This window comes from Thrips palmi, unplaced genomic scaffold (genome assembly GCF_012932325.1).
Source record: "Thrips palmi isolate BJ-2018 unplaced genomic scaffold, TpBJ-2018v1 HiC_scaffold_15, whole genome shotgun sequence".
Classification (NCBI taxonomy): Eukaryota; Metazoa; Arthropoda; class Insecta; order Thysanoptera; family Thripidae; genus Thrips; species Thrips palmi.
Window position 1 is genome coordinate 3,745,337 of NW_023144624.1, and position 17,947 is coordinate 3,763,283.

The 17,947-nt window shown below is 62.7% G+C and overlaps 1 protein-coding gene across 1 annotated transcript; it reads left to right on the forward strand.

Annotated features, from left to right (window-relative positions):
- Window positions 1-7,507: 7,507 nt before the first annotated feature.
- Window positions 7,508-17,692, forward strand: LOC117641075. The gene is made up of 5 exons (XM_034378180.1): window positions 7,508-7,564; window positions 13,226-13,347; window positions 15,236-15,367; window positions 15,939-16,173; window positions 17,673-17,692. Exons 2-5 carry the CDS (start codon window positions 13,246-13,248, stop codon window positions 17,690-17,692), a joined length of 489 nt encoding a protein of 162 aa, XP_034234071.1. The 5' UTR covers window positions 7,508-7,564; window positions 13,226-13,245.
- The last annotated feature ends 255 nt before the right edge of the window (window positions 17,693-17,947 follow it).

The window sequence follows — 17,947 nt, forward strand, 5'->3', positions numbered from 1 at the left end:
GATACATCTCCCCTCGGCGGCGCCTCGCGGTCCTCGCGGCGCACTCCGGGCCTGCCCGCCCCGCCCCGCCCCGCCCCGCCCCGCCCCGCCGATGGAGCCGCCTGCTTACCGGCACCATAAATTTGTCAACCCGCCGAGCGGCGAAAATATGGCTGCGGAGGGATGAGAAATGCAGCCGGGGGCGGGGGCTGGGGCGGCCGAGGGGCGGGGGCGGTCGCCTTAATGCGGTATCCACTCTGACCGCGGCCGCCCCGCCCGCGCCCCCAACCCTGGGCCGCCCCCGCCGGCAAGGCGCCCGCGAAGTCCGGGGTAGGCAGCACCGCAATGCACGGTGGGTCGGCGGGCCGGCCTGCCCGCGGGCGCTCTGGCCTCCCCGGCCGTCGTCAGCCAGCTGCCGCCGCCGCCAGACTCTGAAGGACCTCGTCGTCGCCGTGTCTCTCTCGCACACGTGGGACGCCGCGTGCGGGTGCGAGCGAGGCGGAGCGACGAAGCGGTTTGTCGGAACCCAGCCTGGCCAGGCCTGACCCGGCCGGTGCGTGGGGCCGCGGGGCCGCGGGGCCGCGGGGGTGGCGGAAACGACCGTCGCCTCGCAGGAAAGGCCGAAGAGGAACGAGCCCTTGATGAGCGGGGCGGCGGTGTGGCACGGACCAGCCAAGCACCGCGAGTCCGGCACACTGGAATGCGGTCAAAGCGGGGGCAGCGGACCCGGCCCAGCCCCGCCCAGCCCGGAGGGGAGGAGGGAAGAGGGGCGCGAGCCGGCATTCGTAATCCACGAATCCGCGCGCCGGGCGAACGACCTCACTCGGTTTCCTTTCCCTGCCCGCCGGGAATGAATGGGGTACTTCTGGGGGATTTTAATTCGGGAAGGCGCGTCGCCGCCTCAGCTGGGAGCAGGCCAAGGAGAAGGGGGAGGGGAGGGGCAGGTCCGCGGCGAGATGCGATTCGGCGTGGTGTCGCAATGTTTTACTCGTGTGCTGACCTCATCCTGTCGTCCGAAGGCGAGGTCAGCATGCGAGTGCGTGTGTGCGCGCGCTTGTGTGTGTGTGAGAGAGAGTGACCGTGAAGCTGGCCCGCTGGCTTGACCACCCGAAAGATTCCGAATGGCGGTCGCGGTCGGGTCACTCCAGAAAAGGATCTAGAGGACGCAGCGACGCAGCACGCCGGATACACTGTCACGCGCTCCGTTGTGTCTGCGAGTCTGCGTCCGTCCGGCACGGTGTTATTTTGTTTCGACTGCTCTGGTTTGCGCGCCGACGCGCACGCTCAACCCCTTTTTCGTACGCATCAGAAAGGGAAGCGTTTGTGTTTTGTTTCGTACATACCGCGTGATTCAAAACACATGCCAGAGGCCAGCGGAATTCCAGTGAAAGAGGCATGAACTTTTTCTTTACTCTTTCCTTCAAAAACGTTTGCGATCCACCGTCTCGTCGTAAACGCGGTAACTGCGGGGCCGGCGGCGGCCCAGGGCCCAGGGCAGGGCGGTGACTGAACGCAGACGGAGGCTGGAGGATGGATCCGCTTTCGCTCGCGGTGCGTTAGTGTTAGTGCCGCGGTCCACGGTTTTACTGTCAGTGCCCCGGCGTGGTGTGGCCCACCTCTCAGCCAGCAGCGCCCCCGGCCGGGTAGGAGGTAGGCCACCCACTGGCCTCTGTCACCGCCTTGCCTGGCAGCGCGCGCCGGCGGGCAGGCAACCCATCGTGCGCCCCCACCCCCGACCCACCCCCACCCCCACCGCGTGCAGCCGCGCCGCCAGCGCAGCCAGCGCAGCAGAGGCAAGCGGCTGCAGTAATCGGTATCGGGCATCTCGCGGGCTCGGCCGGCCCACCGCGGGTCCAACGAGGAGAAGCTGGCTTGGAAGCCGGGACCGGCGGGACCGCGGCGGGGGAAGCAGTGGCGGAGTTGGCCGCCGCTGGAAACTGTTGTGTTCCTTGTAGTGATCCTTGCTTTGTCGAGGGCCCCGTTGCGCACCGTTTTAACCGCATGCCAACTTGAGAGCGCCGCGAATGGGAAGGAAGGTGGCCGGGACGAGGGGGGCAGGGGAGGGGGAGAAAGGGCTGGGGGATTATTTGCCAGAAACAGGCGCACCATCAGCCAAGGCCGGACAACTTTCGGCTCTCGGCTCCGAGCTCGGCTCGCTCCCTGCTGGTACCATTGTGAACATGTCCTCACGCCCACGCGGCCCGCGCCTTGGCCCACGCCGCCCAGCCAGTCCGCCAGCCCAGCCGGCGTGCGACAAGACCAGGGGGCTGGCCGCACACTGGCACACTAGCACGCGACGCACACACACGGACGCGCTGACTTTTGGATGCGGCACGACTGCTATTGGTTGCCCTGGCCTCTCTCTCGCTCTCTCCGTCTCTCTCTCTCTCCCCTCGATAATCTGAAATGGAATCTGCCCATAACTCTGGTCCGAGTGGAACACACGGCCGGCTGGACCTCGCAACACGCGCTACGTGACGCGGCACCCCGTTGCATATTCACTTTGCAATCATCGCGACGGCCAATGCGGAGAAATGATCCAGAGAATTAATCAACGCCCGGCGCTTTGTGTGCCGTGCCGTATGCGTGTGTGTGTGTGTGTCGAGCGAACCAATTATTGTACTCTTCTTCTCTATCCCCAGCCCCGCAGACTGCTTCCGTCCTTTTTCGTGTTCCTGTCTTTGTGCACACACTCTTCTTTCACTCTCTCACTCAGTCAGTCAGTCAATCACTCACTCACTCACTCACTCACACTTACACTCACACACACTCACACTTACACACACTCACACTTACACTCACACACACTCACACTTACACTCACACACGGGGTGGGGCGGGGCGGGGCGGGGCCATGAAGGAACTCCCCCCGCCCCGCCCGCCCGCTGCGGCTGCCTGGCGGCTGCTTGGCGCCTGACATGTGCCTCCTGTTCTTGTTTATGGTCGCGTCGACATTTTCCTTTGGCGCGCCAAATCCGTCAGCCACACACTGTACCGGCGTTGTTACACCGGCCGGCTGACGTGAGACAAAGCACGCGACATCTCACTGAATAGCGTGAGAGAGAGAGAGAGAGAGAGAGAGAGAGAGAGAGAGAGAGAGAGAGAGAGAGAGAGAGAGAGAGAGAGAGAGAGAGAGACGTATGGAAATAATTGGGCTAAAGCGCTTTCCGCTCTTTTCTTTTTCGAAGGACTCTCGGTGCCCTTGGCGCCCTTGGCAGCCCTTAAACCTGTCGGGCCGTAACCACCGCAGAGTGGGAACCCCGCACTGCCCACCCCGCCCCGCTCAGCCCGCCGCCCGCACCACCAGCGCGGCGTTCCGGTTCCAATATTAGTTTCTGTCCTTTACGCATCCCCCTGGCCTCCAGCCTCCCCAGCCCCCGGGCCCCACTGCCCCGCACACCCACTTCACCTCTACGAATGTTTTTCTGCGGCGGTCCGGACGGCGTCGTGGTGCCAGTGTAGGCTGCTTCCGAAACAAGGCTGCCGTCGCTCTGTCCCTCTCGCTCTCGACGGGACGCAGCACGAGTGCGAGAGAGACGGAGCGATGAAAGTGGTGCTCAGCCTGCAGAGGCGCTACCACACGCGGTGTTCACACGCACTTCGCTTCAGGGCCCAAGGACCAAGGACCCGACATTTCCTGCGCGGGGCCGAGTGGGCTCTGTCCGGTACTGGCAGCGACTGCAGAGGCCGTCTCTCTCGCACCGCCGGGGAACGCCCCGTGAGTGCGAGAGAGACAGATTGCATTGCTCGGAACGGGCCGTCTGCCGTCTGTGTGACTGATGCGCCCGCATCCGCATCTCATTCACACGGCCCGGCCGCGCGGCTGTTGGGTTGGCGGTTGGCTTTTACTGCTGTGCGACCGCGACATTTTTGTTGGACGCGAACCTGTTGCCCAACCAGCCCGCCTTGGGCACCTTGCGGGTCGACCGCGGACCGCCACTCCACTCTAATGGGCTAATGACCGTCCATTAATGATCGCTGCATATCGGTCCACACACACGCACGCACACTGACGTCGCCTCTGCTGACACTAAGCAAACTGCATAGTCCAATCCAGCCCCGGCGCTCACCGCACTTTTCGAAGCAGGGGCAGCTCAACAATTATTGCGAATTATTGTGTTTTATCCTTCAAGCTGTCTGTTTCGAACCATTGCCCACCTAGGCGGGGTCAGCTTGTTCCAACTGTTCAATTGCCCAAGTTGCCCTCCTGGGGATCTGCGGTGTACGCGTGCCTTGCACTGGATGCCCACGGACCCCCGCGTGGGCCTGGGATGCACGTCGCGCGGCAGCAGACGAGCCTTGGGCAACCCTGGGGCAACCTAGACCACACTGGACCGCCGCGCCGTGTGCGCAGGCAGGCAGGCAGGCAGGCAGGCAGGCAGGCAGGCGGGCAGGCAGCAGGCTAGGCGCCGCGCGTCGAGCGAGCGGGAGGTACTGACGAAATGTCACGCGCAGAGATCGGCGGGACCCGGCAGAAAAAATAAATAAGAAAAGAAGGTGGGGCGCTCGGCGTTCGTCGGGGTCCTGGACGGTCCGACCCCGCGGGACCGGGCCGAGCCGAGCCGAGCCGAGCCGAGCCGAGCCGAGCCGAGCCGAGCCGAGCCGACCTTGGCCGCTGGGTTTGTCTTCCTCACGCTGCGCTCCCTCCACCCGCCCAGTCTCTCTCGCACCCCCGCGGGCCTCCCTGCGAGATCGAGAGAGAGAGGGAAAGAGCGACGACAGCCCCTGTTCGGAATCGGCCCGCTGCCATGAAATTAATTGCTCCCTCTTTGGTCCGGCCTGCCGCTCGGCCTGCCGCCCCTCCGATCGGGACGCGTCTCATCTTCGAGCCCCCCCCCCCTCCCCCCCGCCGCGTCCTTTATTTGCTGGCTCGCGCGCGCTGCCCGCTGGCGGTGGCAGCTGAAAAGCTCGGCAAAGCTAAAGCGTCCTCTCCACCTCCACTGGCGGCACAGTTTGGCGTGTGTGAGTGAGTGTGTGGGTCCGCCCCGGGGGCTGGGCCGGGGGCTGGGGGCTGCATCCGGCCGAGTTGGGGGTGTACCTAGGAGCTTGGTGCACCGCGGGGCCCAGCTCGGGGTCGGTGGTGCCCCCCTCTCCCGGGCTGCACCCTTGCCCTCCTCGTGCTGCCCTCCCCTGCTCTCCCTTGCTCTCCGCGATTAATCTCCAAGTCGCAGCGCGTTAGCGCCGGACGGCCGCTGCTGCCCGAGTGGCTCCTCCGCAGGCTGGTTCCCAACAGCGCGCTCCGTCTCTCTCGCACCCCCGCGGAACGCCCCGCGAGTGCGAGAGAGACGCCGAAAGCGCTGCGGGGATTGGCCGGGCCGGCCGCCGGAGCCGCCGGAGCTGTCAAAGTGCCTTTCAAGACTCCTCTTCGCTGCCCGGCTCCTCGTTTGACACGGGAACAGGGATTCCTTAAAAATGGGGAGCGGACTGGAATAAACAAGCGGGGCAAAGTCACGGCCACTGAGGCACTGGAAGGCCTGTCCGGCCGCCAGTGGCGTGGATGGATGCGATGCCGCATTATCTGACTGGACCGGCGGGGCGGGGCGGGGCGCACGAGGGAAGAATGACGTCAAGTTGGCTAGGCAAAGAGGGTCGCCCTGGCCGGCCGGGCCGGACCCGAGCCGGACCGGATGGAGGGAGTGAGTTTGCTCGCTGGTGGCTGGTGTAGCTACAGTCCCACAAACGGGCCTTGGCCGGGCCGGGTCCCCGAACCGACCAGGACTTAGCGATAAAGTTCGCACAAGCGACCGCAAGTGGCTGCCTTTCATGTCGACTCCGGGGCGGGACCTTCCGCGTCGGTGAGGCCGGCCAAAGCCGTCGGCCCAGTACAGTGTGCCGCCCAGGGCGCCCAGGACCCGGTTCACCGCGACGGCTTCGGCGGGCACGTTCCCCCGTCACGGGGGCTGGGAATGAAAATAATTTCACACAAAGTCTGATACTATTCGTCGTTATTTCGGGCCGGCCTTTCCGCGGCGCGCGCGGACACCATTGCTTTGCGTACAGTCACGTATGCGTCCCTTCCCACACACTGGCACACACTCGCACACAGCCACGGGCGCTTTCTGTTTGTTGTAGTTTTTATACGTGCCGCCCGCGTGTAGCGACGGCAGCGGCGGCAGCGACAGCAGCGACAGCAAGCACGACGCCGAAAAGTGCGGCCGACTCACGTGCGTGCCATTCTGAGTGATGCGCCCTGCTCCGCCCTGCTCCGCCCCGCGCTCTCCTCTCTGTCTCTCTCGCTCCCTCCGGTGCGCCGTGGGTGCGAGTGCGAGAGAGTCAGCGCGCTCCGTGCCTTTTATTTCAAGTGCGCGCGGCGTCGCGGCCTGCCGTCGTCCTGGCCGTCCTGGCTCGCCCTGGCTCGCCCTGGCTGGCTGGCGCGGCTCCGTTGCCTCACGGCCGCGCCCCGGCTGCAGCTAGTTTTTCGCCAAAACAAAAAACAGATGAAAAACCGTGCGTCATCAAGAACAGCAAACACGGCAGTCATGCGGCGTCGTTTTCCCTTCGATCGTTGTTCTCTCTGACTGTCTGTCAGTCATGGCGGCAGGGTGGGGCCGGCCCGGGCAGGGCGTGGCAGAGTGCACAACTTTACAGCGTCTAACTACACGGCATCGCGCGCACCGCCGCGGCTGGCATGTGGCATTTGGAGGCGAGGCGCCCGCTTTTTCCGCGGTTCGCGTCTGGAGTCGTAAAGACGAGGCCCTGAGGGGAGGGCCGTGAACCGCACGAACCCTGCACCGGGCCAAGTCGCCCAGGTCGGCCCAGTCGGCCAAGTCAGCCAGGTGAGCCAGGTGAGCCAAGTCAGTCAAGTCAGCCAAGTCAGCCAAGTCAGCTAAGTCGTCCAGTCCGGCCGTCAGCCAAGTCAGCCAAGTCGTCCAAGCCGGCAAAGTCAGCCAAGTCAGCCAAGTCAATATGAAGTCTTCCAAGTCAGCCAAGTCAGTTGTCTTGAAGTCAGACAAGTCAGTAGTCTTCCGAGTCAGACAAGTCGGGAAAAAAGAATGTATGTCGCCCCGGCTGGATACCCATCCGTGGGACTGGCAGCCCTCAGCTTCAGTATTCAGCCACAGCCTCTGACCCTGGCGGGCAACAATCCGGGTGCCGCCAGAGTGCCAGGAGAATCCGGGGGAGCCCAGGGGAATCCCTGCCGGTGCTTGGCGCCATCCCTCGCAAGCAGCAGGGGGCCAAGGCCTGGCCAAGGCCGCGACTCGGGGACGCCGAAGCAACCGCTTGCAACAGTGTACCGGCGAACATTGAACGCGCTTGCACCGTCTTCCCCCTGCCGGGGTCACGACCTCCACGACGGCGACCTGTTCTACGCGATGACCGGCGGAAAACCTTTCGGGGAGGGGAGGCTGTCCCGGCCGGTCTTAACTCACCGGGGGCGTCCCCGCCCCGCCCCACCCCGCCCCGCCCCGCCCCACCGCGCCCCACCTCGCGCTGCAGACACGCGCGTGTGTTACGGGGGCCCGCGCGGCCCGCGCCGCACAGGGAGGGGGCGCAAGCACGCCGAGCACGCCGTCGGCGCGACCGGCCAGTCCAGTCTTCGGCCAGAGTTGCAGGCATCAGCAAGGGACCTACGCTTTGCAGTATCGTGAGTGCATACCGCACGCGTCAGTGAGTGTGTGTGTGTGTGTCTTGTGTGTGTGTGTGAGTTTGTGTGCGAGAGTGTGTGAGTGTGTTCAAGGGCCGCGGATGCCAGTGCGCGTGTGTGTGTGCGTGCCCGTGCGTGCGTGACGTCCGTCAGTGCGGATCCCTGCTAGAGACAGGACCGGGACCGCAGCGTTGTAGATACTCCAGCAAAATCGAGACCGCCTCTGCAGTCCCGCACGCGGTTAAACTTGCAGGAGCGCTCGGAGTGTTTCGGCGGGAATGTACACCGAGGCCAGGCGCAAAAGCGCAAAGCAGAAAGCTGCTTGGCAATATTTGGGACTTTTGGGCGGCAGGGCCGGCCTTGAATTTTGAATAATTGGCCGGGCATTTATTATTGAGGGGTATGGGCGGGCGTGGCCGCGTAGTGCCGCCAGGTGCCGTCAGGTGTGTGGCGTTGGAGGGGCGGCTTTTTCTAGGGCCGCCCCGTTTTTACCTCGCTCATTCGCTGCGAGTGTGTGTGTGAGTGCGTGTGTCTTGTTTTGCGGGGCACGCACTTTGCGCTAATGCACAGTGGGGTGGACGGGGGCTTGGGTGACATTGCCCCCGCCTCCAGACGGCGTCGCGACGCAGCCGCGTCCAGCCGCGTCCAGCAGAACGAACCAAGCTGGAGGCGACCTTGCCTGCTGAAACTGCTGGAGCAAAGGGGCGACCTGGCGCTGTTGCGTGGACTGAGGCGGGGACCCAGGCGGGGACCCTGGCGGGGACCCTGCAGCCAGCGACCAGGGAGACCAGGGCGACCAGGGACCGGCTTTTTGGCCTGGATCCACCTTCCGTCCGCGACCCACTTCCAGAGCCGCAGTGGAGTTTCCCTTTAAAGAGAAGAACGACGTATGCGCGCGGCGCATTATGGGCTGCGCGCGAGAGAGAGACAGACTGAGAAAAACTAGTGATGCGAGTAGGGCTGCCTGCCACGTTCAAACAGGTGGCGTCACAGCATGACAGGTTGGCCAACTGCCGCGGCCCGCGAGGAGCCCCAAGCCAGCACCAGCGAAAGTGATACGGGATGGGATGCATTGCAGATGAGCCTTTTCTTGCACTCCGGCGCCGCGGCCAACGAGACGCGGTGCGCGGTGCGCGGTGGTAGTGGTCTCCCCGCTGCACTGTCAGAGTGTCGCCGGTCCGGTCGGCCAGCGCCACGCCGCGCTGCAGGAGCAGGCCGAGCCGCGCGGCCCGAGCAGGCGGCCTTGACTGCCTATTGCCAACTTGGACACCTCGCCTCACATGTCATTAACCCACATAACCGGACTGGCGGCCGGACTGGCTGCATTTTGCGAACGGAATGTCCGCCAAACGGCGAACGGGGCAAACGGCAAACGGCACTCGGCGCGTGTCTCCCTCCGCGTGCACGGCAGTGGCGCGGCAGTGGCGCGGCGACCCGGGCGTGGCGCCGACGCCGCTGACGAGGACGACGCACTCGGTGTCGTGGACCTCGCGGCGGCCGCCCAGCTGACTGCTGCTGGCTGTTCATTCCGAACGGCGGCGCTCTGTCAGTCTGTCTCTCTCGCACTCGTGGGGCGTCCGCCAGGGTGACGGGGCGGGCTCTGCGTGCGACACGCCGCGACACGCCGCGCGACACGCATGGCGGTGCGGTGTCACACACGGCTCGTCTCCCACGCCCTCCTTGCCTCACCGGTCTCTCTTTTTATTGTTTTCGTTGTTATAGTGCCGTGCCGTGCATCGGCCCGACACACGCCTGTGCTTCCAGCTGCTTCCAGCAGTGTAGCTTACGCCACGGCGGCGGCCCGGCCAGGCGCGGCCAGGCCCGGCGGGGACGACGTCAGTGTCGCCGTGCTCCAGGTGCCCGGCGATGGGTATCACGGTGGGGCGGTGGGAACCGCTGGCTGGCTGCCTGGCTGGCCGCACGGCCGCTGGTGAATCCATCCGCCGCCCCATCAGATTAGCACAAATGATCGGGCCGCCGCGGTGCGCCGCGCGCTCGCGCTGACTTGCTACTTTTCCTCTTGCGTTTGGCGCGTACTCTTCTTCTTCTCTCCGCCTGTGGCGTTTTCTTCTTTTTTCTAATCCCTTTGGCCTGCACTAATGGGGCTGCTTCCTCCCCGTTGAGGCCTCGAATTTGAGCCAGCCGCCAAGCCAGCCGCCTGGCCAGGGCGCCGGGGCGCCAGGGCGCCGACCGGCTCAACTTTGCCCCGAAATTCTCCGGCTCGGAATTCTACTCTTCTTTCCGCGGAGGGCGAAGCAGCGAAGCAAGGCGTAGCTTGTCTCGTTAGCGCGCGAACAAACAACTCATGCATCTGCCTAGGCAGCCCCTCTCTCCTCTCTCTCTCTCTCTCTCTCTCTCTCTCTCTCTCTCTCTTCTCTCTCTCTCTCTCTCTCTCTCTCTCTCTCTCTCTCTCTCGTGCACACCAGCGCCTAATGAGTCTCATGATCGTGTAGACAGGCTGTGCGTACAGGCCCAGCAGCACCACTCTGGCTCTGTTTTCGCTTCACCTTGACTCGAGTGGAAGTTGCGGTTTGTGTTCTTCTTTTACTCCATCCGCTCTGCTTTGCCGGCACTGCAGTGCTTCTGCAGCCGATCGCGCCGCTCCCGGCCCTGGAGGCTGTAAAGCTGGGTGGAGGCCCTCGCCGGCGTGGCGTGGCGGGGCGCCGCTCCGGCCGAGGTTTGCCGCCGAGAAGAAGAGGAAGAGTCGTTTTTATCGACATTTTTGCTGCCGGAACGACGCGGCCGACCCTGTGACTGCCTGTCGCACTCGAGGGCGTGCTCGCCACGTGCTCCGGACTCCAGGGCTCCAGGATTTCAAGCGACTCCAGGCGGCTCCAGGCCCCCAAGACTCCAGGTATCCAAGGCCTGGATTCACCTGGAATCCCGGAGCCCTGTAGCCCTTGGGTTCTAGAGTCCTGGAGCTCCAGGGCCTAACTCCAGGGTCTAACTCCAGGGCTCCACTTCAGGGCTCCAGGGCTAGAATTCCAGGACTCCAGCGGGCGGCATGCAGTCGGTCGTAATCAGGGCCGCCTTCTTTATATTCGTTTGCGCAAAGGCAGCGGAGGCAGCGAAGGCCCCGGCGTGCCCGGCTTTCTTTCCGGAAGGCGGCAAAGGCAGCCCCGCCCCGCCTTGCCCCGCCCAGACACGTGCGCGCCGCCACCGCGCGCCCAAGGTTTTATTCATATTACTATTGCAATTACGTCCTTGCGCATCCTTTGCAATGAGAGATCTCACGCGCGCTAAGCTGCCCGGCCCAGCCAAGCGAGCGGAAAATGAAAACGGTGAAAGGATGAGCGAGATCGGTTCAGCTGGTGCTACGGCGGACTCGGTGGCCAATATGAGCTGCTGCACTCACACACACAGTCACCTCTCACACACGGACGTACACAATCAGAAGAGTGTTGGCACCCATGACATAATGCTCCCTGTGCCGGACGGAAACCAGGAAGGCGTCCCGATTTTTTCCCCTCTCTCTCTCCCTCTCTCCATTTGCCGTTAGAGAGCTCTTCCATCATCCTCTTCTTCTGTTGCTGTCGCGGTCCTTCTTTTCGGGTGAAGATCTAGAAGTCAAGGCAACGCATCGTAACGACCAGTGCCACGGTTGCTTTTTTCGCAGTGCTGCCTGACAGTGACTCTGTTTGTATTTCAACACGCGGCATGCAAAGTGCTCATGACCTCAGCCCGCTCCACTGCAAGTAGGGGAGGGGAGCAGGTCGGCACGCGTGCGGCACGTTGGCGGCCCGGCAGGCCGATTCCACGCGGGGAGGCTGCTCTGTCTCTCTCTCGCACGTGGGGCGGGGTGCGAGTGCGAGAGAGACGCACCGACACCCCGCCCCGGGACCGGCCCACCGGCCGGCGACAGAGACACACGGCGATGAGGCGAGGCGCTGGAAGTGGTTCTGGCGACCACAAAGAAGAGCGTCACCGGGATGCACCTCGAGGGCCGTGGCATGGCCATGCGTCATAGGAACGGGTTCGGGGCGGCGAAGCGGCGAAGCGATGGAAGCGATGGAAGACGCGAGCGCGGCCAGGCGAACCGGCCGGCCTGTCAGTAATTGGTGAAAAATGTATTCCGCCACGTCGAACGCCCCCTGTCGCCACCACACCCTGCGCGTCGCGGCGCGTCGACGGGGAGGAGGGGGGGGATTACAAGTGACCGGTCCGCCAGGACGGAACGGAACCCCTCCCTCATAATGATGCCGCCCGAGTTTCTGTGATTGTGGCCCCCTCCCCCACCCCCGGGTCCCTTTCCGAAATACTGATGGACGTGCCCACGGCGTCATCGGCGGGCAAGGCCAGCCATCGCGGCGGGCCACCTCCGAAAGCGCGACCCGCCCCGCCGCACCCCAAACCGCCGCACCCCGCCCCAAGGCCGCGTAATCAGATACGTCCGATGAGCATGGCCCCACTTCGGCCAGCCACTTCGGCCGCTGCGTCCACTCGGTGCTGCGCGGTGCTGCGGCTGAGGCTAATTCTGCCTGATGACTGCCCAGTGGGCAGCCCAGCCCGCTTAGCTCGCCTCCCCGCTCGTTTCGGATGTCGCGATCACCGCCGCCCCGCCGCACTGCTGCTGTGCGTTTTCGGCCCAGTTTTGCAATGCTGCATTAGGCGGGGAATCCGAACGGGAACGCGTGACGACGCCCCGCGTGAGCGCGAGAGAGACAGAGCCACAGCACTGTTCGGCATCGAACTGCCGCGGGGCGGGGGCGCAGGGAACCGAAGGGAACCGAGGGGAACCGAAGGCAACCGAAGGGAACGCTGAGTCTGGGCACCGCTCCGCCGCTCCGCCCCGCTGCTAAATGCCGGGGCTTCACTTTCGCATGCACTCCGGGCACGTACCGCCTTGGGGCCGAACGGGCCGAACCAACCTCATCGGGCGGAAATTGCCAAAAGGGCGGGCAATGACTGACTGACTGACTGACTGACTGATGAATGAATGAATGAATGAATGAATGAATGAATGAATGAATGAATGAATGAATGAATGAATGAATGAATGAATGAATGAATGAATGAATGACTGAATGAATGAATGAATGAATGAATGAATGAATGAATGAATGAATGAATGAATGAATGAATGAATGAATGAATGAATGAATGAATGAATGAATGAATGAATTCACGAAAGAGGCTCTGGCGTCGGCAGCGACGCACTTCTCGGAGGCCACGAAAACAAGGTGGGACGGGACATGTCACCTGCCAGCCTCGCTGCCCGGAGAAGACACCACCTCGCGAGCCGAGGAATCTTCCGTTTGTCAGGAATAGTTGAACCGCTGCCGCCGAGTTTGTTGCACTTTCTGACAGCCCTCCGATGGGATTTGTTTGCCAGTGTGTGTGTGTGAATGTGTGTGTTTGTGTGTACGCTTGTGTGTGCTTGTTTGTGTGCGTGCATGTAGCAGGTGGAGCCGACCAGCTTAGTCCGGCGATATTGCGTCATGACATGCAGTTGGACCGGTTGCCCGCTGCTGCTGTTGTTTGTTGTTGTTGTTGATGATTTTGACGTCTGCGGTGTAGTGGGCCGTTGACTGGCTCGGATTAATGTTTCGACGCCAACAAGCATTTTTCCACTTTTTTCTAAAAAAAAAATAAAAAAAGGCACGCTTTGTGGATGCTGTGCGAGCGCTTTAATTAATTCCTCTTTTCTCTCGCTTTTTTCAGGTCAAGTCACCGCCGCCACCATGAGGGTCCCGTTGTTGGTGGTGCTGGCCGTGGCCAGTGTAGCGGCCTCGCCCGTCAGAGACGCTGCCGACGCAGAGGGGCTCGCCGCGGCTCCGGCAGAGGTATTTATTCTGGAAAAAAATAAATAGAAGGGCCATAACAGAGCGGAATAGGAGAGGGCCGTGGTGGCGGTAATCGAACGGAATGGTGCCTCTCGTGCCTCTCGGACAATGGAACCGCTACTCCATCGGGGCAACCCTCGACCCCTCATCCCTCCCCTCCTCCCCGCAACCCCGGGGAAACGGCCGTCCCGGTACCGCCAACAATGCCGCCCTGCCGTCCTGCCGCCCCCAGTGCCTCGGTCCGGGGCCTCGGCCTGCACGGCGTCGGGGCGGCAACCCTCGGGGGCGGCAACCCTTGGGGGCGGCAACCCTTGGGGGCGGCCAGGCGGCGTGGCGTGAAGCCAGGGCGGCGTGGGCGGCCGGCCGGCCGTGCGGGCCGTGGATGCAGGGTCGGCCCAGGTCGGCCGGGCCATGCCGTCGGGCCAAGGCAGGCCAAGGTCGCCGGCGTGCCGCAGGCCGATCATGTACCGCCCGGTTCGTACGGGACGCCCGGGGACGCCCCAAAACAGTGGCGTGGCACACTCGACGGGACGGGCCGCGACGTGACGAACTGACACGCCGCGTCGCCGCGTCTCGGCTGCCACTGGCAGATTTTTAATTTGGCTCCCTTATTGGCCGCGAGAGGCCTTATTCGCGTTGTTTGTTTTTTCTGTTTTTTTTGTGTCCCCCGACGACGTCGGCGGTGCGGCAGGCAGGCAGCGGCGTAGCCAAGGGCGTTGCCGGCTCAACAGGTTCCTCGGGGTGTCTCGGACGCAGGTCGGGAAAAGTTTGCCGCACTTTACCAGACGTTTTAAAATCATAAAAAAACTACGCCGCACCAGCGCTTGTCTTTTTTGCCAGCGACCGTTTTGCGAGGGGAGGGGCGGGGCGGGGCGGGGCGGGGGCTCGCAATACGCACCGTCTTTGAGGGGTAGCTCGGCCGCTCTCGGCGAAAAGTGGGACTTTGAGGCGGCCACTTTTCGCCATCCCTGGGAGGAGGGCGTCGGTGATGACTTTGCTGGTCCTGGTGGCCCTTTGGCGGTCGGCAACCCCTGCGCCAAGGGCTCACACCCTTTATCCCCCCCCCCTCCCCAGCCACGCTGCGTCGGCTCTGCCCTGCCCCTGCCCTGCCCCCCCCCCCCCCGCTGCCGACAAGCACCTCCTTTGCAAGTAGTTCCTTCTCAGGAAGCCCATGAGGGAAGCCACCCCCGCCACGCCCCCCACGGCACCTTCGACCCGCCCCGCCTCGCCCCGCCCCGCCGCCCCTCCCCGCTATGATACAACATTTAAGGGAAAAATAAGAAAGGAGCAGCGGCAGCAGCGGGGCGAGTTCGTCGGCCCTCTCACTGATGACGCTGTACGTGACCGTCCGTCCGGCATGCCCCCTCGTCCTCCTTTGTCTTATTTCGCTGCGCTTGGCTTCGGCGCTTCGGCGACGGCGACCCCTCGCCCCCGCAGCCCGCCATCCCCCGCGCGAGTAAGCAAAGTCAGAGAAGGACAGCGGAAAAGCGGCGCTCCGTCTCTTTTCGCGCGGAGTTTGCACTGGCCGCGCGCTCCGCAGTTCGCACTCCGCGCCCCGCAGTCAGACATCGCCCCAACGGAACCGGAATTTCGCCACGAGGATTTTCTGTCGTCGCACAAAAACAAAAAAGGGCGTCTGTAGTGTTATATTCGCTGCTAAAGCGAATTGCTGTCAGGTTATTTATTTCGTTGCCAGTGGAAAATCGAGCATTTTACGCATGCCTGGGATTTATCGTGTGGTCGGGGCAGGAGATTTGAGGAGATTCCACGAACAGGGCTTTTACTTACTTGGGGGGAGAGGAGAGGGGAGGGGAAAGGAGGAAATCAGCCGTCCCCCGCTTCCATTGGTCGCGCCACGCCCCTAATCCCCTTTTTCCCCGTGTTGCAGGCAGCGCTGGACGCCGAAGTGTTCGGCGCTGACCCCGGCCAGCGCACGGACCGCGAGAAGCGGCTTCTCCTCGAACACAAGGTACAGATTGGCAACCACGTCAAGAATGCCGTGCTCAACCTCATCTTCGGGGTAAGTGCCTAGGCCGTGCCGCCGCGAGCCGCACCGCGCCGAGCCCGCCGCCGGCAGGGTCGTGCAGCAGCGGCGGCCGCCGTCGGGGTGGTTGCGGCGTCGCAGCGGTCACCACGACAGCGCGGCACCGCCCCGACGACGGCCGCGTCCGAGCGCGCCCTCCCGACAGTGTACCTCGGGGAACAGGCACCAGGACGCTCGCAGTGCGGGGATTTGTGTGTGTGTTTCGTGTTTGTTTCCTTCTTTATCTGCCGGCCGCCTCGCCGGGCCTCGCCGCGGCCGGGGCAACTTTGGACTTTGCTCCCCGCCACGCCGCGGCGACGGCCTCCACGGCCTCCACGAGGACCAACGAGGCTACAGCATGGCGCGCCGCAGTTGCAGGGCTGCAGCGCGGTCGCGACCTGGTGCAAAAAAAAAAAAAAAACTTTTCCCCCAAACTGAATAAAACATCTGCAAAATGAATGCAAACTTTGTTCAGACGCTTATGTGTGCTATGTGTGTGTGCATGATAAGACTTTGTGCGGCCCCCGTCCCCTCTCGCTCCCCCTCATGCCTTGCTCGTTTCCGACAGAAAATCAACTCTGTCATCGACTCGAAGAACGCCCTGATCGGCGTCTTCGAGCGCGCCAACGCCGCCAAGAACCTGGCCCTGCTCGGGCCGGGCACCCAGGCGCCGCCCGCGGGCTCCGGCATCAAGGGACTCCTCGGCGGCTTCCTCAGCTCGTCGGCGGGGTCCTCCCTGCCGTCCTTCGGCAGCCTCAGCGGCAGCAGCAGCGGCGGCGGCGGCGGCGCGGACGCCGGCACCAGTGACTTCGGCGGCGGCGCCAGCCTCGGCGGCTCGTTCGGCGCGTCGCTCGGCGGCGGCGGCACCGGCTCCTCGTCGTCGTCATCCTCCTCTAGCTCGTCGTCCTCCGGGGTAGGATATGACTTTAACGCGCAGACCCTGTAGACACGGACCACGACGACAGGGCCACGGACGTGACGACGGACTTCAACAAAACAGGGTAGTATCGGTAACGAAAGTGTGCGTGTGACTGTGTGAGTGCGAGTGAGTGTCCTGTCCTCGTGAGTGTGAGTGAGAGAGTGCGTGGGTGCGAGATCGACCTGTCTCCTGTTGTTAAATATTTCACTGGGTCGCCGAGGCAGGCGCGCTGAGGGCGCCGAGCCCCGGCCGTCCCGGCCCGCCGCGCGGCAAGTGCGAATAAGGATTCCGGCGGCGGCGCCAAAGGACCCAAAGGACACTCCCCGCGGGGCCGCCACCGCCATCCCTCGGGCCTGGCCCGGCCTGGCCGCCTCGCCCCGCATTTCGCGTTATGAATATGGAGGCCTGACAACTTGGAGCCCGAAACAGACGATATTTCCAGCTTTTACAAAACCCCTCTTGTGGTTGACAATCTGGACCCGATGATGCGAACCAAGCCTGGCCCTGTACCACTGCTCTCTCCTTCCTGACACACACGCACTGTAGGCCTGCTCTCCTTTCCTAAGTGATGTGCAAATACTTTGAAACCGAATCGAATCAGAGCACATTTAATTCGATTAAAAACGAGACAAAAATGCAACATTTAGCTTCTTATAACAAATCATTGAATCATTTTAGACCTAAACAGTAAAAATAAGGGTTCATTTTGCTCATTTTTGGGGAATGAATATTTCAAATTTTGTTCGCACTGTATTCGATCGTGATTTGATTCGAGCCAGGATTTTCCATCACTCCATTCGATTCGAGATTGAAAAGGGCCACTCTGCACATCACCACCTTTCCTAACCTCTCGCTGTCCCGTTTTTCGCAGTACCCGTAGTCCCAGCAGCCCAGCCCCAATCCCCAAGGTAATGCAGGGTGGCGCCCCTGTGCTGCTCCACCACCACCCGCCTCGCGCCGCCCACCGTCAGCGAGGCAGCCCGGCAGCGTGCTGGCAGCGTGCGGGCACCAAGCAGACTGTACATAGTGTCTCGGTGAGGGCGGCCGCGCGGCTGCCCGTTGCCCAGGCGGTGCGAAGCGCCTCGCCCATCATATTGATGTGCCCCCGCTTCCCGTCACCGAAGCGCACTCTTCCGTCGAACTGCCCGTGCGGTTCGACTCGAAGATCGGCTGTGATTACAAAGGCGGCTCTACCTCCTCGTGCTTCTGCTCCCCCCACAAAGCCTGCGTGTTCAAATGCTCAAACTTATGTGTAACGTTAGGCTTAGTTAATTCAGTCCCATCTTGTAAAAAACACACCTGCCAAACCATCACCCCTTCGAGAAATCGACTGCCAGCACTTGACTATGTTCTATTGTACTCTCACCCTCCTAATTTGTACAGTAGAACAATGTGATATGTAAAGTGTGATGCAATGTATCGTGAAATAAACCATTATCCAAAACAAACACGAGTGCTTCCACATGATATGATGCTTTGTAGTTTGCCAAGTTTTTGTCCGCCCCGCTTCCTAAGCAGCAACTGCAGCGAAATCATGGCGGAGGTGAAGAAGGAAATTGCGGTGGACTACGGGGTGTCTCGAGAGAACACTTGCACCAAGCAAAGCTGTAAATCGAAAGTGAAAAAAAAATAATTAAAATGTAAACGAAGTGGATTTT

Bases quoted from the DNA above. Each gene is read 5' to 3' on its own strand.
- LOC117641075 (XM_034378180.1), top strand. From the start codon at position 13,246: ATGAGGGTCCCGTTGTTGGTGGTGCTGGCCGTGGCCAGTGTAGCGGCC. The intron at 13,348-15,235 runs GTATTTATTCTG...CCCGTGTTGCAG, and splicing joins TCGCCGCGGCTCCGGCAGAG to GCAGCGCTGGACGCCGAAGT. The intron at 16,174-17,672 runs GTGACTTCGGCG...TAATTTGTACAG, and splicing joins CGGCGCGGACGCCGGCACCA to TAGAACAATGTGATATGTAA.